Source organism: Callorhinus ursinus, unplaced genomic scaffold (assembly GCF_003265705.2).
Source record: "Callorhinus ursinus isolate GAN/ISIS: 27379988/994484 unplaced genomic scaffold, GSC_fseal_2.0 scaffold51, whole genome shotgun sequence".
NCBI classification, from domain to species: domain Eukaryota; kingdom Metazoa; phylum Chordata; class Mammalia; order Carnivora; family Otariidae; genus Callorhinus; species Callorhinus ursinus.
The window spans coordinates 8,047,720-8,071,871 of record NW_027397113.1 but is presented as its reverse complement, the minus strand read 5'-3'; the positions used below and the strand labels follow the sequence as shown (position 1 = coordinate 8,071,871).

At 43.5% G+C, this 24,152-nt stretch overlaps 1 protein-coding gene across 2 annotated transcripts; it reads left to right on the top strand.

Moving 5' to 3' along the window:
* The first annotated feature begins 1,135 nt into the window (after positions 1-1,135).
* Positions 1,136-23,524, top strand: ASRGL1 (asparaginase and isoaspartyl peptidase 1). Of its 2 annotated transcripts, none has more exons than XM_025878687.2 (7): positions 1,136-1,236; positions 2,680-2,880; positions 11,783-11,925; positions 12,725-12,882; positions 20,858-20,976; positions 21,755-21,865; positions 22,309-23,524. In XM_025878687.2, the coding sequence occupies exons 2-7, from the start codon at positions 2,691-2,693 to the stop codon at positions 22,512-22,514; spliced, it is 927 nt and encodes a 308-aa protein (XP_025734472.1). In that variant the 5' UTR covers positions 1,136-1,236; positions 2,680-2,690; the 3' UTR covers positions 22,515-23,524. The 2 variants fall into 2 exon arrangements, with proteins under 2 accessions (XP_025734472.1, XP_025734471.1); XM_025878686.2 differs by lacking the exon at positions 1,136-1,236 and adding an exon at positions 1,282-1,461.
* Positions 23,525-24,152: the final 628 nt, after the last annotated feature.

The following is a 24,152-nucleotide window of genomic DNA, read 5'->3' as shown; positions in this document are numbered from 1 at the left end:
GGAGCGTGGGATGGGGGAGTGGGAGGGGTGAAACCGCAATGTAAATATATTACAATGAAGCTATGGGTTACCCTGGGGCAGAGGTTGAAGAGGAGAGTGTTAAAAGCCACAATCAGAAAGGGAGCCAAACCTTGAGAGACTCTTGACTCCAGGAAACAAACCGAGGGTTGTGGAAGGGGAGGTGGGTGGGGGGATGGGGTAAGTGGGTGATGGGTATTAAGGAGGGCACATGATGTGATGAGCATTGCGTGTTATACGCAACTAATAAATCATTGAACACAACACCAAAAACTAATGATATACTATATGTTGGCTAATTGAATTTAAATTAAAAAAAAAAAGCCACAGTCAGGCTTCTAATGTGTCATCTATTTATCACCACCTTTGTCTCCAGCTCTTAACTAACTGCCTGCTTTATCAGAATCAGGCCCTACATTGTGAGTATCTTAAACTGGGGAGGCTGTGTGGTACTATTTGTTGGACAAAGTGAAAATTTATCTTTGACATTGGCTCATCCAACCAATAAAAAGTTTAAAGCAAATTACTAATGGAAATAAAATTATAATTCAAAGGACTACTTTGCATATTAAAATAATGTATCCTTTGGTTCATTCCACTAACCTAGTATCATACAGTTGTCTTGAAATGTAAACTCCTTCTATTGGAAGGATGCTATGGCAACGGGAAGGGGGGAGGCGGATACAGATGATTGGTTGTCATCCAGGGGGTCAGAGCCTTAAGGGAACTCTCTGGAGCAGGTTGAAGAAAATGTGTCAACAACAACAAAAAAACTAAGGGCACATGTGGTTTAAGGAATTTAGAGCTGGGCTCCTGGTAGCTCAGAGGAGGGAATCCGCCTAGGGTTTCAGACTCTTCAGAGCACCTCCGGCACAGAACCATACCAATTATAGTTTATCTTTCCGTTCTTTACAAAAGGTTAAGGAGAGAGACGATTAGAAGGAAGCGATCTGAATTTAAACGAATAACAAGACTGAGAAACATTTCGAGCAGAGGAAGGGTATCAGGGCCCACTGCATTGCTTTTCAATTGTCAGTTACAAAACCTTGGCACATCACGCATTTCGCCACCAACACCAACACCCCGCCCCCAGCCTCATAAGGAGGAAGTGGAGGTTCCCCCTTTCACCAGGAAGCTCAGGTGAGTGGAGGGCCAGCATTGTCCCTGTGCCGGGAGCCAGCCTCCTGGGGTCGAGCCGGAGCGGAGACACCGGCAAAGGTGAGAGGTGCTGCACCGCGGCCCCGGTCGGGGCTTTACGGTAACTGAGCTGCGCGCCAGCCCCGCCCCCGCGCGCAAGCGCGGAGCCGTTGTCCGCGGAGCGGTTGCGAGCCCAGCGGTTTCCCGGACAGGCTCGCCCCGGCGCTGGACCGCGCAGGTTCCGAGGCCGGCCGGGTGGCTCGGCCCAGCCTGAAGCCCCTGCGTCTGCCTCCCGCGGCGTCCTCGGTAAGTCGACGGCGCCGCCGGAGCAGCTGCCGGAGACCGGGAAAGCGCCCTGCCCGGTGGTGGGGGTCCGGGAAGTGGTGGGGGACGGGGGCGGGGGGCGCTGACGAACTGGCACTGCCCAAGAATGTCAAGACTAAGGGATTCCAGTGAGATGTGGCGCATCTCTTTTTGGGGGGCGGGGAGGGGGACCTGGACCTCTGCAGCGCGGGGTGACCCCCGAAGTCCGTGTCTGTGGCCCAGTCTGTCCCTACACGGCCTGGACTGGACGATCCCAAGGAGCCTGGATGCTGAGTGTCGCTGGCAAGTGCATGCGCAGTTCACACCAGAGCACCTGCCCCGCGGTCTACAGACTCTGGGCCAGTTGGATAGGGCCTGTCTTAGCCCACCAGGAATTATCCTGAGGCCAGCGTTTCCTCCCACTGCAGTAGTGATGAGGAGGTTGGAATTGTGGTTACCCTCAGACCCTCATACCCTTTTTCCTTGGGGCCTGTCTGGCGTTCATGATTCCTAGCTGTCTCCCATCTCTAAACTCTGACAGTCCCAGAATGGCTTCTGAGATCCTACTGAGATCTGGCTTTGGAGGATTTACTCATTTTGCTTTGAAGCTGGATGGCCCCCAGCAGCCTGGTGTCCTTCACAGAGGCTCCACCAGTGTCCCGGACTATCCCTACCTGGTCCAGTCCCTGGACCAATACCAGGAATCCTGGATGCCTAGTCAGTGTGGTACCTGCCTTCAGATATCCAGGACTTACAGGCTTGGAAAAGGGACCATCTCAGGGGAAACCCAAGACCAGAAAGAGCCCAGGAGTAGGGCTCGAGCTCTGGCCCTGGAGGCAGTCCCCACCCCTCCCCAGCAAAGACTGTGGTTCTCTGGAAAACTGAGGCCGGATGGCAGCCGGTGGGGAGGGGGCGCGGGCTCTGGGTCCCGAAGCCCCACCCGAAGGCCCAAAGATGCCTGAGGTGGGGGTGGGAGAGAAACGGGGAATGTGCGAGGCCAGGGGGCACTCTGGGCATTTTGTGCAAAGTTCAAACCACGCTGTCTCTGCCCTCTGCCCCCATCCCCTAGGTCTCAGGAAATTTCTTGAGGCTGTAAACCTTGTCTCCCTCCTGGGGTAGAAACTGGACCTAGTCTCCAGTGGAATCTCCCCCAAGAGATTATGTCCAGGGTGGTCTTCTTGGGCCTGCTCTAAGTGACACCTTCATCTTCCTGATGCCTAGGATCCGTCGACATGAATCCTGTCATCGTGGTCCATGGTGGCGGAGCCAGCAATATCTCTAAGGACCGGAAAGAGTGGGTGCGCCAGGGCATCATCAAAGCCGCTGAGGCAGGTTACAAAATCCTGATGGATGGAGGAAGCGCAGTTGATGCTGTGGAAGTTGCTGTGGCATTCCTAGAAGATCATCCTGAGTTCAACGCAGGTATATTTGCAGTGCAATTAGTAACTGATGCCAAATCAGGTTAAGCTTATCCCCCTACAAATAGAATCTAAAGTGCCAATGAATCTGGTAAGCTTTTCAGTAAAATTTAATATGCTAAAAAGATTTAATTTTTCTTTTTACCTGTTGACCAGGTTGCTTTAAGAATTTTTAAATCCGGGACACCTGGGTGGCTCAGTTGGTTAAGCAACTGCCTTCAGCTCAGGTCATGATCCTGGAGTCCCAAGATCGAGTCCCACATCAGGCTCCCTGCTCAGCAGGGAGTCTGCTTCTCCCTCTGCCCCTCCCCACTCTCATGTGCTCTCTCTCATTCTCTCTCTCAAATAAATAAATAAAATCTTAAAAAAAAAACCTTTAAAAAATTTTTTAAATCCATCAGTTCACCATTTTTTCTTTAACTTGCTTCCAAGAATTCACATACCGAGAGGCTTTTTTATTACATCTTTTTGTGGGGGTGTGGGGGTAGACTATATACTATAAAGTGCACCCATTTTAAGTTTTGAAAAATACATACACCTGTGTAACCACACCACAAGATTTAAAACATTTCCATTGGGCACCTGGGTGGCTCAACCGGTTAAGCGTCTGCCTTCAGCTGAGGTCATGATCCCAGGGTGCTGGGATCGAGCCCTGCATGGGGCTCCCAGCTCAGCAGGGAGTCAGTGCTTCTGCTTCTCCCTCTCCCTCTGCCTGCTGCTCCCCCTGCCTATGCTCTCTCTGTGTCAAATAAATAAATAAAATCCTTTTTAAAAAAACAAAATTAAAACACTTCCATCATACCCAGAAGTTCCTTCATGCCGCTTTGCATTTTAATCCACCCTCATCCTCACTACCAGGTATCCACTGCTCTTCTTCTGTCGTTATAGATTAATTTGCTTTCTCCAGAATTCCATATAAATGGAATCATGCGGAGTGTATTCTTTTGTGTTTGGCTTCTTCCTCTCAATTGATCCGTTTTTAGAGTAATAATCATTGTAACTACTATGATTACTATGTATCAAGCAGTGGTCTGAGAAATTTGCATGATTAACTCATTTAATCTGCATTATGAGTTAGGTATAATTCTTATGCTCATTGATTTTAAAATAGAGAACCTAGAATCTGGGGATTAAAATACTTCTTGGGATGATACCACCCACCTAACATCTGTCAGAGAAAAGCATTTTAGGAAATCTGAACCAATTAGTCATGAAATACTGAGTATTTGTTCCAGCCCCTTGCTTCTGCTAAGCACTCTTTAACACTTATGCAAAATTTCATAAGTCAGCTTGACCATAGAATGAGACATAAGTGCATTGTTATGGCTGTTGGTTGAACCAGAATTTAGTAGATGCTCCCCCTTGCCGGCAGAAGGAGTGGCCTGCTGTTTCAGTGGGAGACTTGTTCAATTACATGCCACTAGCAGTTTTGACCCTCTAGCTGACAAACACCCACTTATTCACAAAGGACCTTGATTTGGAACAGGTCTTCTGGTCTCCCACCCTCTCTAAACTACTGGGATCAGTCATCTGCCTGAACTGGGGAGTATGGATTCAGAACTGGAGTGGCTAGTTCTCGTCTTTGCTCTATACCAGAGCCTGGTAGAGTGACTCACTTCTAAGTGACTCGCTTCTACTGTGCCAGGCATCTGCTCTGCAGCACATTGAGGGAGAAGAGTAGAATCACACAATCTGTAGCTTTTTGAGTCTGGATTCTTCATTTACCGTAATGCGTTGGAGGGCCGTCCATGTCGACACAACTATTAATAGTCCGTGCATTTCTACTGTTAAGTAGCATTCCATTGTATGAATATACTAAGTCTTGGTCATTTACCAACCAAAGGACATGGCCAATTTGGGGCCATTACAAATCACTATTAACAATTGCATACAGGTTTTTGTGTGAACATAAGTTTTTCTTTCTCTTGGGTGAATACCAAGTTGTGGGATTGCTGGTCATAGGGCAAGCATATATTTAACTTTACTTGAAACGGCCAAACTGTTTTCCACAGTGACTCCCACTTTCCCTTCCCACCAGCAGTGTATGAAGGTTCTAGTCACTCCACATCCTCACCAGCACTTGGTGTTGTCAGTATTTTGTATTTTAGCCATTCTAACAGGTGTGTGGTGGGATCTCATTTTAGTGTTAATTTGCTTTTCCCTAGCAGCAAATGTTTATTTTAATATCTTTTCAAGTATTTTGTCAATTTCTGAATTGTGTTTTTTATTATTACTGAGTTTTAAGAATTCTTCATATATTCTTGACGTTGGTCTTTTATCAGATAAGTGATTTGCAGATATTTTCTTTTGGTCTGTAGTTTGTCTTTTCTTTCTCTTAACAGTGCCTTTCAAAGAACAAAAGTTCTTAATTTTGTAGGAATCCAATTTTTTAGTGCTTTTAGTGTCATACCTTAAGAACTATCTGCCTAGGCTAGGGCATCTGGTAGCTCAGTCGGTTAAGCGGCTGCCTTTGGCTCAGGTCATGATCCCAGGGTCCTGGGATTGAGCCCTGCATCAGGCTCCCTGCTCAGTCATCCTCTCTTCTCTCTTCTCTCTTTGTTCTCTCTTCTCTCTCTCTCTCTCTCAAATAAATAAATAAAATCTTAAAAAGAAAAAGAAAAGAAATATCTGCCTAATGCAGGGTCACAAACATTTTCTCTTACCTGTTTTCTAGAAACTTTATAGTTCCAGGTTTTGTATTTAGGTCTCTGATCCATTTTTAATGATTTTTTGTATATGGTGTGAGGTATATATTAAGATGGTTTTTGCATAATTGTTCCAGCACCCGTTGTTGAAAAAGCAGTTCTTTCTTCATGGAGTCACCCTTCCACCTTTGTCAAAAATCACTTGACTTTTCCACCTTTGTCAAAAATCACTTCACTTTGAATGGATGGGTCTGTTTCTGGACTCTATTGCATTGGGCTGTATGTGTATTCTTTCACCAATACCACACTGTCTTGATTACTGTAATTTTATATTAAGTCTTCAGATCAGGTAGTAAGAGTCTTGCAGCTCTTTGCACGCATGTCTGTGTAACTGTTTTGGCTGTCGGCCTTCCCACCAATTTGGGAATCACCTTGTCAATTTCTACCAAAAAAATCCTGCTAGGATTTTGATTAGGACTGTATTAACTCTATAGAGCAGTTTGGTGAATTGAAATCTGAACGGTACTGAGCCTTTCCATCCAGTGCTTCCATTTGTTTAAATCTTTGATTCCTCTCATCAGTGTTTTGTAGTTTGTAGCATGCACTATCTTATACATATTTTGTTAGATGTATACTTAGTTACTTCATGTCTTTTGGTGCTATTGTAAATGTTACTTATTATGATTAGAGTTATGAACCTTTGTTGCTGATATAAAAATACAATAGATCTTTTTCATACTTCCCATCTGTAGGTCTTCTTTGGTAAGATGTCTGTTCAGGTCTTTGTCTCATTTTTTTGTTGTTGGTTTTTTTTTTCTTTGTCTCATTTTTTAATCAGATTGTTTGTGTTTTCTTATTGTTGAGTTTTAAGAGTCCTTTATATATTTTGAATAGCAGTCCTCTATCAGATGTGTCTTTTATGAATACATGTTCCCAGTCTGCGGCTTATCTTCTCATTCTCTTGACAGTGTCTTTCATATGGCAGAAATTTTTTGTTTTAATGACGTCCAGCATAACAATTTTTTCTTTCACGGAGCATGCCTTTGGTGTGGTATCTAAAAAGCCAATCCCAAGGTCACCTGGATTTTCTCCTATGTTATCTTCTAGGAGCTTTATAGTTTTGCATTTTACATTTAGGTGTGTGATCCATTTTGAGTTAATTCTATGAAGGGTGTATGGTCTGTGTCTAGATTTGGGTTGTTTTGCATATGGACGTTCAGTTGTTCGAGCCCTGTTTGTTGTAAAGACTTATCTTTGTTCCACTGGATTGCCTTTGTCTGAAGATTCTGAACCCAGTTCCAGTGCGTGTGTAGATTTTCCCACACCAAGCACTTTTCCTACACCAGCTGGGTGTCCTACAATTTAGCTCATTTCTGACACTATCTACCTGAAGGTATCATCAGATTCCACAGGTGAGGGCGCCTGGGTGGCTCAGTCGCTTAAGCATCTGCCTTCAGCTCAGGTCATGATCCAAGGGTCCAGGGATCAAGTCCCGCATCGGGCTTCCTGCTCGGCAGGGAGTCCCCTGCTTCTCCCTCTACCCCTCCCCCCTGCTTATGCGTGTGTGTGCGTGCTCTCTCTCTCTCTCTCTCAAATAAATAAAATCTTAAAGAAAAAAAAAGACGCCACAGGTGAAGGGCTCAGTCCCACAAGACTACCCTCCACTTTAGATGCCAACTGTAAATCCAGGTTGTTACTTGTGCTTCTGACCTATTTATTTATTGGTTAATTAAATCTTTTTTTAAAAAATATGTTGAATTTATAGGGGCACCTGGGTGGTACAGTTGGTTGAGCATCTGACTCTTGGTTTTGTCTCAGATCTGATCTCAGGGTCCTGAGATCAAGCCCTTCTTCAGGCTCCGTGCTCAGCACAGAATCTACTTGTGTTTCTCTCTCCCTCTCCCTCGGCTGCTGTCCCTTCTTGTGCTCTCTCATGCACGTGAGATCTCTCTCTCAAATCAATAAAATAAATCTTTTTTTTAAGATTTTATTGATTTGAGAGAGAGTGTGCACAAGAGAGCGAGCACAAGCAGGGAGAGCAGCAGAGGGAGAGGGAGAAGCAGACTTCCCACACAGCAGGGAGCCCGACATGAGGCTCAATCCCAGGACCCTGAGATCATGACCTGAGCCAAAGGCAGCCACTTAACCGACTGAGCCACCCAGGCGCCCCTAAGATAAATCTTAAAAAAAAAAAAAAAGATGTTGAATTTATTGGTTTAAGAGTTATTTATAATATACTGTATTTAATTCTTTTAATGTCTATAAGGTCTGTAGAGAGGTCCCATCTTTCATTCTTGATATTTGAATTTCTGTCTTTTTTTTTCTTGGTTGTCTAGCTAGAGTTTATCAAGTTTGGGTTTGGGGGGATTTTTGGAGGGGGGGTTATGTGTTTTCAAAGAACAGTAGCTATTGGTTTTAGGAGGGTTTTGTGGATTTTTTTATTGTTTTTTCTTTTAGTGTTTTTCTCTTCTGAATTTCATTGATATATCTGTATTATTTCCTTTCTTCAACTTACTTTAGGAATAATTTACTATTATTTTTAGATCATTAATTTGAGACCTGTCTTTCCTAATACAAGCATTTAATACTTTAAATTTTCCTCTAAGCCCTGCTTTGATTGCATCCTACAAGTTTTCACATGTTGTCTTCTCATTTTCATTCTGTTCAAAACATGTTATAATTTCATTTGTGACTTCCTCATTGAACCGTGGGTTATTTAGAAGTGCGATAATTTCCAAATATGTGTGGATTTGCCAAATATCTCTCTGACTTTTATTTTAATTCTGTTACAGTCAAAGGATATACTCTGTGTGATTTACATTCTTTTGAACTTTTAAGGTTTGGGTTTTGGCCCAGAATATGGTCTCTCTTGGTAAATATCCAATTTGTATTTAAAAAGAATATGTACTCTGCTGTTGTTGTATGGAAAGTTCTATAAATCTCAATAAGGTCAAGTTAGTAGATAATGTTGTTCAGATCTTCTATACCTTCATTTTCTGTCTATTTCTACTGATTACTGAGAGAGGAGTGTTGAAGTCTTTTATTTGTGAATTTCTCTATTTCTTCTTTGACTTCTATCAGTTTTGCTTCATATATTTAGAAATTGTTGTTAGGTACATAGATTGCTGTCTTCTATGTGAACTGACCCTTTTATCATTATGTAATGTCATTATTATTTAACGTTCCTTGTTCTGAAGTCTGCTTTGCCCGATGTTAATATAGCTGCTCCAGCTTTCATTTAATTCATTTTAGCATGGTATAACTTTTCCATTCTTTTATTTTTAACCTGTTTGTATCTTTATATTTATTTTTTTTAAAGATTTTATTTATTTGAGAGAGAGAATGAAAGAGAGAGAGCACCAGATGGGGGCGGGTCAGAGGGAGAAGCAGACCCCCCGCTGAACAGGGAGCCCGATGCAGGACTCGATCCTGGGACTCGAGGATCATGACCTGAGCCGAAGGCAGTCGCTTAACCACCTGAGCCACCCAGGCGCCCCTGTATCTTTATATTTAAAGTGGATTTCTTTTAGGTAACACAGAGTTGTATCTTACCTTTTTATACAGTCTCTCTGCTTTTTATTGGGGTGTTTACGCCATTTACATTTAGTGTGATTATTGATATGGTCAGGTATAAGTCTGTCATCTTGCTATTTGTCTTCTATTTGTCCAATCCATTCGTTGTTTCTCTTTTTTCCTCCTTTTCTGTCATCTTTTGGGATAATTGAGTGTTGTTTATGATTGCGTCTTACCTCTTTTGTTGGCCTAGTAGCTAGACTTCTTCTTTTTAAGGGTTATTTTAGAGTTTATAGTATACATCTCTCACTTGTCACAGTTTACCTTTAAGTAATATTGTACTCCATGAATAATCTCAGAACCTTGTAATGGTATACTTGTTTCCCCTTTCCTAGCCTTTGTGCTATTGCTGTCATGTATTTTACTTCTGTGTATGTTATAAATTACCCAGTACATTGTTACTATTTTTCCCTTAAACAGTTATATATGTACATACATACACACATATACATACATATATATATTTTTTTGAGAGAGAGAGATTGAGTGTGAGGAGAGGGGAGGGGCAAAGGGAGAGGGAGAGAGAGAATCTTTTCTTTTTAAGATTTATTTATTTATATGAGAGACAGAGAGAGAGCAGGGGGAGGGGCAAAGGGAGAGGGAAAGGGAAAGAATCTCAAGCAGACCCTCCTGAGTATGGAGCCCTAAGTGGGGTTTGAACTCATGACCCTGAGATCATGACCTGAGCCAAAACCAAGAGTTAGACTCTTAACCAACTGAACTACCCAGGCTCCCCTAAACGGTTATATTTTAAAGATATTATTAAAATAAAGGGAAAAGGTATTTCTGCTTTACCCATATACTAACCATTTCCAGTGCTTTTCCTTCGTGTGGCTTATGACTGTGGTCCACTGTCATTTTCCTTCTTCCTGAGAGACCTCCTTTAACACTTCTTATATTTCACATCTGCTATTGGTGATTTCGTTCAGCTCTTGTGTATCTGAAAAAGTCTTGTTTTCCGTATTTGAAAGATAATTTCACTGTATATTTACCTCCAACTTGACAGGCTGTTTGTGTGTGTGTGTTGTTGTTGTTGTTTTTCATTTCAGGGCTTTAAAGACATTGCTCCACTGTCTTCTGGATTGTATCATTTCTGACAAGAAACATATTCTCATTGTTTCCTCTCTTCCCAATGCATGGCTCTCTGGCTACTTTTATAAGATTTTCTGTCTTGGGGCGCCTGGGTGGCTCAGTCGTTAAGCGTCTGCCTTCGGCTCAGGTCATGATCCCAGGGTCCTGGGATCGAGCCCTGCATCGGGCTCCCTGCTCTGCGGGGAGCCTGCTTCTCCCTCTCCCTCTGTCTGCTTGTGCTCTCCCTTCATCTCTCTGTCAAATAAATAAATAAATAAAATCTTTAAAAAAAAAAAAAAGGTTTTCTGTCTCATTAGCACCAAGCTGTTTGATCATGATGTCCCTGCATGTAATTTTCTTCATGTTTCTTTTGCTTGGGGTTTATTGAGCTTCTCAGATCTGTGAATTTGTAGTTTTAATCAAATATGAAAATTTATTATCCATTTTTCCTTAAATATTTTGTTGTCCCTCTTGTCTCACCTCTCCTTTTAGAGATTCCGATTACACATAGATTGGGTTGCTTGAAATTGTCCCTGAGCTCAATGACCTCTTTTAATTTGGGATTTTTTTTCCTTTTTTATTTTTCATTTTGGATAGTTTCCATTGCTACATCTTCATGTTCATTCATGTTTTCTGCTGCACTGTCTAACCTTGTTTTATTTTCTGTATATTTTCCACTTAAGACTTTTGGGGGGGGGGCGCCTGGGTGGCTCAGTTGGTTAAGCGACTGCCTTCGGCTCAGGTCATGATCCTGGAGTCCCGGGATCGAGTCCCGTGTCGGGCTCCCTGCTCGGCAGGGAGTCTGCTTCTCCCTCTGACCCTTCCCCATCTCGTGCTCTCTATCTCTCATTCTCTCTCTCAAATAAATAAATAAAATCTTTAAAAAAAAAAGACTTTTTTTTCCCCATCTCTAGAAGTTCTATTTGGGTCCTTTTTATGTTTTCCTCCATGTTCTGGTACATATAGAATATAGTTATAACAGCTGTTTTATTAACATCCTTGTCTACTAATTCTGTCATTTATGTCGTTTATGATCTGTTACTATTGAGTGAGGTTTTTTCCCCTCCTCGTTATGGGTCATATTTTCTTGTTTCTTTGTGTGCCTGGCAATTTCTTATTGGATACCAAACATTGTGAATTTTACCTTGTTAGATACTGGACAGTTTTATAATCCTTTCAATATTCTCGAGCTTTGTTCTTATCCCATTTTACAAATGAGGAAACAGGCACAAAGAGGTAAAGCGTAGCTAGCCTTACAGACATTATCTGGGCAAAAGGAGTTGGAGGAAGAGTGCTGGTGGTAAAGAGAACAGCATACACAAGGGGACAGAGCAATGGGAACTTATGGTACTTTCATGGAAACCTCATATTTCAGTAAAATGCAGCCAAGAAGGGGGTGGGGAGGATACCGCTGGGAAAGGAGCTCAGAAGCCAGATCGGGAAGTGTTTTCATACTTCTTATTTTGTAGGTCATGGGATGCCAAGCCAGATGTGGGTTTCCAAACATGTCTCTCTGGCAGTGGAGTAGAGGATGAATTAAAGTCAACAGCTTAGAGGAAACTTGGGAGCCATTTCGAAGTTCTTAATTCTTGCTTTTCAACTTGTCTTTGGCTTTAGGTTGTGGATCTGTCTTGAATGTAAATGGTGATGTTGAAATGGATGCCAGTATCATGAATGGACAAGACCTGTCTGCGGGAGCTGTGTCTGCAGTCCGCTGTATAGCAAACCCCATTAAACTTGCACGGCTTGTTATGGAAAAGGTATGTGACAAAAGCATCCTTTTTGTAAGAAATTGTTACCGCTGTACTCTAGCAACTAAAAGTGGTCTTACTGAAGGGAAATACTTGTGAGCACTGTTCTCCTAAAACCCTATAAAAGAACAGAAGCACTGCTACTTAAATTTCTCAAATAAGCTGAGACTCTGACTCTGTTGACAGTGGAATTTTACTAGTAATCCCTTGTCCAGTGATTACTTTGTTTTCATGTTGTCTTCCTATATTTTCTTCAGTCTTCTCTCAACATGGATGACATAACAGATACAAATTGAACAGACCAACTGTTTAATAGCATATGTAAAATAAAGATGAATTGTGTTCTCTAAACTTAAGATCAGGGCGCCTGTGTGGCTCAGTCGTTGGGCTTCTGCCTTCAGCTCAGGTCGTGATCCCAGGGTCCCGGGATCGAGCCCCGCATCGGGCTCCCTGCTCTGCGGGAAGTCTGCTTCTCCCTCTCCCACTCCCCCTGCTTGTGTTCCTGCGCTTGCTGTGACTCTCTCTGTCAAATAAATAAATAAAATCTTTTAAATAAATAAATAAACTTAAGATCATACGTAAGTACCTTTCTAGTAATATTCCATCACTTTGGGGGTTTTTTGAAAATACAAGATCTCAGAGTGCCAGGCTTTGTTCAACATTCGAGGAAAAGCAAGCCAGTGGAATTTGCATTTTTGAGGCTTTATACCCAGAGAGAAGTAATTATATCCACACAGTTAGAACAGTTAAAAAGATTTTTTGACTATTTCATAAAACTAACCATGTTTCTGTTTCTTTCTGGCTCAAGACAGCTCACTGCTTTCTGACTGACCAAGGTGCAGCGAAATTTGCAGCAGTCATGGGGGTCCCTACGATTCCTAAAGAGCAGCTGGTGACAGAAAGAAACATAAAACGTCTGGAAAAAGAGAAGCATGAGAAAGGTGCTCTGAAGTTAGACTGTCAACAGTAAGTGTCTTCTGTGGCTCACAGTTTGGGAACTTACTCAGGCATGGAAGTGTAACAAATACCTCATTACCTACATTTCTTAAATAAGTCAAGAATCACTTGGTAGTTTCCGTTTTTGTACAAAATAATTGACACTACATCATGGAAAAACTGCTCTTTTGATTCTTACATTTAGCCTCATTTATTACTCCTGTAGTAACAACTCAGATTTGGCCAAGAGTTCCTTCTCCAATCATAGAGTGCCTTGTGTTAGTGGATTAACTGCCGGATGCCTCTTGATCAGTTTGTTATCTTAAAAGCAGACAAAACAGGTTGTCTGTGACCTAGTGAACCCTCTGAAGTTACTTGAGCCTGCTGTCCTAGTACAGAGGAATCAGTACAGTTCTTGTAAGTTTGAATTAATCATTTGTTCTGAATTACGGTTTTCTGTGTTACAGAGTTCAAAATCCCAAATAAAAGCCCCCTTATTCAAGCAAAATTTGAAAAATAGAATTTAGATATGGCCTGGGAGTTTATAATGGAATATAATCTATTAACTCTGCATACTCTTTAAGATTTGTCATTTTTAACCAGCAGTATACTTTAATATCACCTAGGGAGCTTTTTCAAACTATACATGTCCGGTCCCCTTCCATAAAGAATCTAATTTAATAGATCTGAGGTGAAGAGGCCAGGCAGGTGTATTAGGAAAAAGTTTCCCAGGTAATTCTGATGTGTCCCCAGCTTAAGAATCTGTTTTACAAAATTGGTCATGTACTGGTAGCTTTCGATAACCTTACCAAGTGTGCTATTGTACCTGTAGGCTAGAGTCACAGGAATGGGGCTGCTTTATCGATGGTTCTTGGGTCTTTTAACAGATGTTGTCACATCGCTTTCCAAAAATTCTGCAACAGCACACATCTCCACCAGCCAGTATTACCCTTAGATATAAGTGAGAGGGGCTCCACCCTGGGTCCTGCACTTTAGAGGACCCCCCCATATCACAAACACACAAAACAGTTGGCTTATTACAGACACCTGGGGCACCTCTGTCACTCAGCAGTGGCATAGCATGACCCATAACCCTCATCATCCACGCTTGTGATTAACACCATTCAGCCCCCAGGAAAATGCTTCTCTGCATCACTTGCTCTATGTCTTGGAAGCGAAGGCCACCTAAATCTAAAGATTTGTGGATTGTGCTACTGCTGATATATGAAATGGACACTGCTTCGGAATGGGGGGAAGAATTGAACAGCAGAAGGACTTAGGTGAGAGAAAAAGACAAATTAATAACTTGTCGAATAAATTCTTACATAACAAAGTAATTGTTTCCCAGTAGTGCCAAGTATCCATTTTCTTGCCTCCTTACATGTTCTGTGCTATGGTTCTGGCGGGATTCATGGGTTAGTACAATATCTGCAAGACTTGCACATGAGGACTGATGCCCATTACTCTTAAAAGTGTATATATGTAGGTCTAGACCAGCACTGTCCAACAGAAAGACGAGAGCTGCATATGCAATTTAAAATGTTCCAGTAGCCACATTAAAAAAGTAAAAAGAAACAGGTAGGGCTGCCTTAGTGGCTCAGTCGGTTAAGCGCCTGACTTGATTTTGGCTCAGGTCATGATCTCATGGTCATGAGATCAAGCCCCATGTCAGGCTCCACGCTCAGTGCAGAGTCAGCTTGAGATTCTCTCCCTCTGCCCCTCCCCACCCCCACTCACACTCTCTCTCTCAAAAAAAAAAAAAAAAAAAATATATATATATACATATACACACACACACACACACGTTTCACCCAATACATCTCAAATTTTATCATTTCAGCATGTAATCAAGATAAGAAATTACTTGAGATATTTTACATTCTTGTTTCACATTAAATCTTCAAAATCTGACCCATATGCTACACTTGTAGCACACCTCCACTGCCCCCCCCCAGGGGGGTTGCCCACGCTTCCTGTGGCCAGTGGCGCAGGTAGCTCATGTCTGCCATACTGGACAGTGTGGGTCTAGACAGAACCTGCGTGAAGAACCAGCTCTTTATGTTGGCAACTAAATGGACACTGAACGTTAGTTATGAATGGTTTTGTTTGTTAAGATATGTTAAAATTTTTAGCTTTTAAGGAGTTTTATTTTAAGATGTTATATTCACTAATTATAATTCATGTTTTGACTTTAATATTAATAGATAATTTGGTATATTTTAGGAAAACACTTAACTTTTTAAAGTTATATCTGCAGTTCATTTATATTTATTCAGTTATATTTACTCTTCATTTTTTATGAAAATATATCTTAATTTTGTGCACTTTCAAGACGATTACATCTTTTTAATCCCTAGATTATTGAAAATGCGTGTTAAGTCAAGATTTTGATAGAAAAAGAATACAAAAGTGGAGCTCACAAAAGAAAACAGAAAGCTGAGAGGAAGAAAGAAGGAAAATAATCTTCCAGGACACAGCCCACGCGCATTTTAGAAAACAAAACAGTAAAGTAAGCAGTCTTCTTCCAGGAAGATCCACCTAACGTTCACAAGCGGGACATTCCAAATTCTTGGTCCAGTGAAGATTTAATTACCTGTCAGAACAGTGAAAATTAGTAAGAATATTATTCTTGCCACATCCTCAGTTTGAACAGTTCCAATGAAATCCCAGTGATTTCCCGTCCTTTACTACAGGAAGAGCTAATTGCTCATCACGAAGAACCACACACCAAAAGGACACATGCAGTCGGTAGGATTGAGGGAACAGGCAGTTGATAACAGCAGAAAAAGAAAAAGACAATATGAAACAGGGATATAATGTTCTTGAAAGAATAATACAGTGTGTCCGGTATTTAGCCAGGCCTAATGAGGCTTTTCATGGCACTCCATCATCTGCGCCGTGTTTACAAAACACAGTGGGACATTTCTAGGCTTAATAAAAATGATTTCAAAATTCAATAATATATGTAATTAAGACAAAAAATAATGAAACTAATGATCACTATCTAGGATAGAGAATTCAGACAGATTAATTTAGTGGGTAACAAGCAAGAGATGAAATCAAATACATAAAATGTTTTTAACAAAATACTCAGCTCAACTAGAAGGTACCATGGTCAGAAGACATGTCGAGCAACTAACATTTCCTATATGTATGGCTGTACTACCCCGAGAAGAAAAACAAAGTCTGACTCACCTGCTTTTTGAAGTAAGTGTTTTGGATTTAGAGAAGAAGTGGGGACAGCTTTTCATCTTAGGCATCAATTTAAAAGGCTGTCGAAGGCAATGGGGCGCCTGCGTAGCTCAGTCAGTTAAGTGACCCAACTCTTGATTTTGACTCAGGTCATGATCTCAGGGCTGTGAGGTCAAGCCCCTTGTCAGGCTCCACGCTCAGTGCAGAATCTGCTTGAGATTCTCTCTCTCTGCCCCTCCCCCTACGCTGCTTGCACACGCACACTTTCTCTTTCTCTAAAATAAAGCTTAAAAAAAATAAAAGACTGTCAAAGGCAAGCCTGTGATAATGGAGTGAACATGGTTGGTAAATAAAAGATATATAAGCATGAAGTTTGGCCAAGAGCCCAAAAGTATTCCATGTGACAAGGTTTGAGTCTGTTTCTGGGAGGTGTGCCCCCACTGTGTGGCAGTAGAGGGTCCAATGGGGGATTCTCTAGATAGGCCCAAAATGGAACAGCGTGTTCAAACTCCTATCTGACCTTAGAACAAATCTCAGACAGATGGTGGGAATGACCAACTCAGTGCTGTTAAAGTAATTACATTGAATTTAGATAAAGAATTCCGTGAAACTACAGAAGATTCTCAAAGAGTAAATTATGGACTTTGACAGACAGTGAAATTAATTTTGAATTGATGCTACCTACAGTCACTTAGTATGAACTGTTAATTTCTATTGATAAGCTTAATAAAAGCTTTAAAAATATATTTTTGGCTATTTCACTTTTAAAAGGGTTGAAAATATATTAAGTTTAGAGAAACAAAATCATACTGCATGTGAAATGTGCATTTCAGGGCCATGAGATTTGAGCCCCACATGGGGTTCCACACTGGGCGTGGAGCCTGCTTGGGATTCTCCCTCTCCCTCTGCCCCTCCCCCCCTGCTTGTGCTCTCTTGCACTCTCTCAAAGAAAGAAAGAAAGAAAGAAAAGAAAAAAGAAAAGAATTCCAGTAAAATAAAAGGAACCTGAAAGAAGGCAACAAAAATTCTTACCTAACTTGAAGAAGATTCATGTAGAAATAATCCCCAAATCAGCTCCCATAGAGGCTGTCTTTCTGCCATATATCAGAGCACAGTGCCATTTGAAGAGAGACTTGCACAAAATCAAACAACACAACCGCTGCTTTCAGTCTTCTTTATAATACACCAGCAGTGAAATGTGAAAGAGCTGAAGATACTCTGCATGGATCTGGATGCTGCTGAAGAGATGGTATAAATGACTACAGGGAGCGATCGTGACATATATGATCAAGTTAAAGTATGTAATAGTGTCTTCCGTTACAAAAATGTATCCCGCAATGCTCGGTAACATTTGAGTGTGGTAATATTCAAATCAGGAGTTCTTTCCAAATCTAAGGATTGCCTTAAGAATTCTGTTGAACATTACAGTTGTTGCTGCCTTAGCAGAGGGAAGCTTCTCCAAATTAAAATTAATAAAAAAACCTGCTAAGAACTACACGGACTCAAAAAGATCTGTCTTATGTGGCAGTTTGTCAAGAGAACACATGTTGTATGGACATACGATGAAATGAAAGCAGGAAAATCAACCTTGTGGAGTAAACAATAATTTATAGGGTGTGTGTGTGTGTGTTTCCAGCCATCAGTAGCTGATCAACAAAGGACCCAGATGGGCACAATAATAATTACATTAAGTCGTCATTGGTAGTTTGTCCACTTTTGGTCATGTAAAAATCATGGATTTATAATATTTATTTAAAGACCTATTCATCACTCTAAGAGAAAAGAACGTATCTACAGCTTCTCAAAAGTAAATAGATGGTATATGGGCCGCCATTTGTATTTGCAGTCCTGCCTCCACACCTTAGGAGTGTTAGGGGTAGAGTCTGGGAGTGCCAGCCCTCATCTGACATGAGGAGGGAAAGGCTGTCACTCTAAGTTGCATTCCCTGGCTGTCAACAAGTTTGAGCATTTGGCGTTTGTTGGTGGACCATTTCTATGAATCTGCCTATTTTTGTCCTATGATCATTTTTTCTCTTTCATTGTTATGTCCCTTCTCAGTCTTAAGACTGTCTGCTCTGTTTAAAAAAAAAAAAAATCCCTCCCTCTGACCCTCCCCCCCATGTACTCTCTCTCTCTCGTTCTCACTCTCTCAAATAAATCTTTTAAAAAAAAAATCCAAATCTGTTGTTTTTAGTCTTGCTTTTACTTTGCTTATGGTATTTTTGCCATAAACAGGTTTTTACTTTTTTGTAATCAAATAGTCTACCTCTCTTGTATAGCTTGTAGGACTAGAAACGTAGAAGGTACTCCCCACCCTGAGACATCTGTAGTCACCTAGATTTTCCTGAAGAATTTTGTTTTATGTTTTATATTCAGGCCTTGAACTCTCTGGGTTTGTGTTTTGTTTTTTTTTTTTTTAAGATTTTATTTATTTATTTGACAGAGAGACAGCGAGAGAGGGAACACGAGCAGGGGGAGTGGGAGAGGGAGAAGCAAGACTTCCCGCCGAGCAGGGAGCCCGATGCGGGGCTCGATCGCAGGACCCTGGGACCATGGCCTGAGCCGAAGGCAGACACTTAACGACTGAGCCACCCAGGCGCCCCTCTGGAGTTGATTTTTGTGAATGCTGGAAGATAGGGTTTTCTGCCAAACAGAATGCCAAATTTCTCTTTCTAGCCCCCTGAATGCCAGCCCATATCTAGCTGCAATTCACCCAACAGGTACCTCAAGCTTGTGTCCAAAACGGAACCCCGGATTTCCCCACCAGCCTTGCTCCACACCCACCAACAAAACCAGAAAACAACAAAAAACCTATTCCTAATAGTCTACATTTCAATGAATGGTTCCTGTACCTTTTCCATTCTGGAAACCAAAGCTTTAGAGCCTCCCATAATCTCTCTCACACCCAGCCCCCCCACAGTCTGGCAGCTCTGCCTTCAGAATGTCCCAAGCCAAGCCCACTTTTCTCCGTCCCAGGAGCACCCTAACGGAGGCCAGCAACTCTTCAAGCCTCCTGACCATCTCTAGTTCCACTCTTGTCTCCCTCAGTCATCACACATTTGGCAGAATGATTATTCTAAGAGAAACTTTTTGTACACGTGTGGCATACATACAGGAGTGCACAAGTCTTATGTTGCCTCTGAGTTGTCACAGAGTGGACCCATATAACCAGCCCCCAGGTCGGGAAATTGCTCATCGCCTGATGCTCCCCACCATGCTCCCTACCATTCCCAGCCCTGCCGTAAAGGCAACCACTTACCTGGCTTCTAACACTGTAGACAACTATTGCCAGTTTTCAAACTTTATTTAAGTGGAAACATATAGTACGTACTTTATTTGATGCCTTCTTCCCTCATTATATTTCTGAGATCCGTCCGTGTGCCGCATACCTCAGTAGCTCATTTTCACGGCAATAGACGATTCTGTTCCATGACTGTATCTCAGTCCACCTACTCTGCCTTTGGTGGACATTTATGTCACTTTGCTTTCTGTTACTACTAACAGTCCTGCTGTGAACATTTTGGTGTATGTTTTTTGGTGAACGTGGCTCCGCATTCCTGTTGGAAGAATGCAGAAATCTACTAGGACTGTGATTGCCAAGTCAGCGTTGGTAGATTCTGCCAGATGGTTTTCCAAAGGGATACCGAGTCGTCTTCATTTTAGCCATTCTGGTGGATGAGTGTAGGGTAAGAATGATATTTTTAAAACTGAACTCATCTAGTGACACGTCTTGGTTCAGGTTCTGCAGTGTCTTCCCATCTCACTCAGGATCTATACGTCAGATGACCGTATGATTTAGCGTTCAAGTCAGAACCTGACTTGGAGAGCGAAAGGGGAACTGTTACATGGGGATAAATGAGGACTGTCCTGGGTCACCAGGGTGTACAGTCACCCCGCCCGTCAGAGCCTCCATGGTCCGGCTGCTGGCCATCCCCTGACCGCCCCCCCTTGCATTATTCTCTGCAACCACAGTGACCTCCAAATTCCGTGAGCTTCACAACCATGTTCCAGCTTCCCAGCAAACCGTGCGGGTTGCCCTCACCTCCTTCAGAGAGGCCCTGTATAAAGCCCTCTCCATGCTGCTGGAGTCGTCATCATTTTTACTGTTGTTCCGTAAAACAAATTTTTACCGCTCTGTTGCCCTCTGCCCCCACATGCAAGCTGCACAGAAGGTGCAGTTCACTGCCGTGCCCGGCATTTACTACGTGCCTCAAATATAGTTCATTATAGAACCTGGGTGGTGGGCATGACAGTTGTTGTACAATTTCTTCCAATTTTTTTTACTTGAAAATGTATATGGTAGGGAAAACAATAACTTATTTCATCTTTACAGCAAGCCCCGGGAAACAGGCAAAGTGGGGTGTGACAGGCAGCATCGGCATCACCTGGGAGGTTGTGAGAAATGCAGGATCTTGGGTCCCACCCTGTACCCACCAACTCAGGATCTCTGGGGTGGGCCCAGGGATCCAAGGGATTTTTATGCACACAACGTTTGGGACGCACTCAATCATTTTTACCCCCGTTTTATAGGTGGGGAAAATAAGACACAGAGAAGAAAACCTTTCAGTCCCACAGCTAGAAGATGGTGGTACTGGGATGGGATGTGCTCTTAAAACTGAGATCTAAAGGAATGTCTAGCAATCTGTCTGACCTGCAGAATAAAAAGCTAATGTGAGGTGTGAATGATAGAATCAAAGCGTGTCCCATTTGCCATTAGCATCTAACGCGGGGATTTAAGTGCTGTTCGGCTACGATGTTACTTGTGACAGTGTCTCTCGTCTCAGTCTGTCACTTTTCTCTTCATTCTTGGCAGAGACTTGGGAACCGTGGGTGCCGTTGCCTTGGACTGCAAAGGAAACGTAGCCTATGCAACCTCGACGGGCGGCATCGTTAATAAAATGGTCGGCCGGGTTGGGGACACCCCGTGCATAGGTAGGCCCCATGGCTGGCTGCTGCCCTGCCCCTTCCGCTGCCATCCACCTGTCGCCCTCTCCTCTTCACTCCCTGCCTCTTCCGGGAGTGGCAGATCCGGGAGCGTGGGGTGGGGGGAGGGAGGGCGGAAGGGCTGGGGCAGGGCACCGCCTTGAGAGGGCGCCTGTATCTGGCAGGCGAGAGGCTTTTCCAAGGCAGGTGGCTCCCGGGATGAGTTGGGGAGGCTCAGGGGGCCCCCAGCGAGCCCCCGAGGGCCTCTTTCTTCTCTCTGGTCCCAGCTTCAGGATCTGCAGACTTAGCCCCGAAGAGTTACATACACAAAGACTCTTCCCAGGCATGGGCTCAAATTAACAAACAGAAAAAGCTGAGAATATAGGTTGGCAGCTACTAGATTTGAGTGGCACGAAAGCGACGCGGTGCTGCTACAAGTGGAAACGTTTGTGTTGACACTGAAGTACGTCCTCTAGCTCCCGGGCGTGTGTCAGCGGCGGGGCTGGGACTGGCTGGGTGGGCTTCGCAAAGGAGGAGCCGTCCTGGAGGAGCTGCTCCGTGAGAGCTCGGGCCAACCCCCGGCCCCCCACCACCACCAGCACTGATTTCGGGGTCATCACCTGGCACTTACTACTCCACCTCTGCATCTCAGGGTCACGGCTACTGACCTTTGTTCACCCTTCGGCACTCTTTGGGATTTAACATTTATGTAGCGTTAGACTTGATATGTGTTTGCATTTCTTCACTGTTGCTGCTGAGTTAGAACCAGTCCACCTTTTTTGAGCAGGATCTGGAGGTTATGCTGACAATGACATTGGCGCCATTTCAACAACGGGGCACGGGGAGAGCATCCTGAAGGTGAATCTGGCCAGACTGACTCTCTTCCACGTAGAACAAGGTACACAGAACAAGTTCATACTGTCTGAAGACAAGTGAATGGAAGCTCTTTGTAAATAGGCTGTAAAGTATATGAAACCCTTTCTCGTTTGCTTTAGATGTTCCTTTCAGGTTAACGCTCCTTTGACTTCTTCCCACCTCCTGTTAGGATCTGGAAAGAAGTGCCCTTAGGCTATTGTCCGTGTTGGGCATCTCGGGGGGCAGTAAAGAGACTTTGAGCCTGGGTGTGTGAGAGAAAGCAGCTCTGCCCAGGCTGATGCTAGGCACCATCTCAGTGCAAAGAGGGCCTTTTATGGTGAGGATGCTTCTTTGAGGCGTTCAAATAGAAATCATGTGCCCAAAGTCTTTGTTAACTCACTTGGGTTGTTCATACTGCAACTGATTTTCCCATCAGATTCCTTTCATTATAATGTGTGTTTTTTCTCAACCTTTCCTCGCTTTCAGGAAAGACATTGGAAGAGGCAGCCAACATGTCATTGGGTTATATGAAGTCAAAGCTGAAGGGTTTAGGCGGCGTCATCTTGGTCAGCAAAGCAGGAGACTGGGCAGTGAAGTGGACCTCCACCTCCATGCCCTGGGCAGCCGCCAAGAATGGCAAGCTGCACTCTGGAATCGATCTCAACGAGACCAGTATCACTGACCTGCCCTAGGGCCCTGAAGATTGTGTTCTAGATGCTAGCTTGGAGGGAAAGTCCAGTTTCCTGGTGTGGAGACTTAGCTTAATCAATTAGATCTAGAAATGGAAAATTCTGCAGTCTGTCACTCGTTTTGTCGCCTTGATCAATGAGTATCTGAGTGTTTGGTTGAGGGGAGGATCTGGAAGTGCCAAGGGAAACGCTCCTATTAAGGTCAAAATAAGACCAGTGCAGATGACCAGGTCCTGAGTCTTTCTTATGAGTTGTCCCCAGTGTCCTAGATTAGAAAGAAGAAATGACATGATCTGAACAGGACAACAGCCACTTCGGTGCAGGGAGTGCCATCTGGGATCAGGAGACCTGCAGCGGAGACAGAAGGGGCAGGCTCAAAAGGTGGGGGGACCCAAACCAACACCTCCTGGGGCTCTCTTGGTTGCAGAGTCCATGTTAAGTCAGAAGAATGTTAGGGAAAAGAACCCATGAGAGGAGAAGCTGATTTTCCTAAGAAGGTTCAGATCTCCTCTGACTTACTGATGTAGACAGGTTTCCAGATACTTTAGAAGTAGTCTCTGATAACCCATAGCCCCCGGTCTGGAGGTGAAGGGTCTAATGGAGATTCTGCGGAGCTCCCACGTGAGTCTGCTGGCCTAGCATTTTCCCACCAGCCTCCGCCTGCTGCAGGCCCTCCTGGTGCTCATGCCGAGTAAGGGGGCTTGTGATCTCTCCACCCTTACTATAACCAGCGCACCAATCCCATGGGGATGCACTCTGATCTCCTGCACTCTCCCGATGTCCAGGGCTGTGGGCCCCCACGACTGCAGGGGGCATGTGTACAGCATGGTCAGCATCGTGAAAAAAAGTCACTTCCTTGGTGGAAACTATTCCTATTCGTCTCGCTTTACACTGGCAATGGTATTTCTGCTGTGACAAATTTTTAGTCTGTCAGGTCTTACCTTCTCTCTGGAAAAAAATTGCTTAACTTTAAATTCCATGTGCCACTAATAAAATTTATTTTGAAAGAATAACAGTGTGGTTAGGAGTCACTGCTGACAAAGACCAGAATGTCCACAAGCTCCCGTTGTTTCTGTCCGTTCAGACAGGCGTACTAACTCAAGAGGACTTTCGAGAGGAGGGTGGTACAGGGATGTGTCGGTTACGTCCTGCCTCGTGGAGTATATTGGAGAGTTTTTCAGAGGAATGGAGCTTTTTCTCAGTGGATTAAGGGAGAAAACAGACCACCATTTGCAAGGATCAGCGGGGCGAATGAGCAACATTCTTGTGGTTTGCCAGACAGCCATCTCCGTCCAGATCCCTGCCCGTGACCTTCCCAGGCCGGCCAGCTGCCCCGAGCTACGGAGGGGGAGGTGGCACTCGGAGGCACAGCTGAGTCTGAATCCCGACTGTCCCCACTACCTGGGTGACCCAAGTTAACTTCTAGGAATGTTTTCATCTATAAAATGGATTACCGTGAAGATTAAATGCAATTAAAGGAAAACTGCTCTGTGTTTATCTTAAGGATCCTCTGGACAGATAGAGAAACTGTGGTGGGGCCCAGGAGGGAGTGGGTGTGTTTATATCCTTGAAAACCTCAAAATGTTGGGGCACCTGGGTGGCTCAGTCGGTTAAGCGTCCAACTCGATTTCGGCTCAGGTC

What these genes read in the sequence shown, in the direction of transcription:
- ASRGL1 (XM_025878687.2), top strand. Translation starts at nt 2,691, where the DNA reads ATGAATCCTGTCATCGTGGTCCATGGTGGCGGAGCCAGCAATATCTCT. An exon ending in CTGAAGTTAGACTGTCAACA is followed by an intron (nt 12,883 to 20,857) that starts GTAAGTGTCTTC and finishes CATTCTTGGCAG; the next exon opens with AGACTTGGGAACCGTGGGTG. An exon ending in TGGGGACACCCCGTGCATAG is followed by an intron (nt 20,977 to 21,754) that starts GTAGGCCCCATG and finishes TTTTTTGAGCAG; the next exon opens with GATCTGGAGGTTATGCTGAC.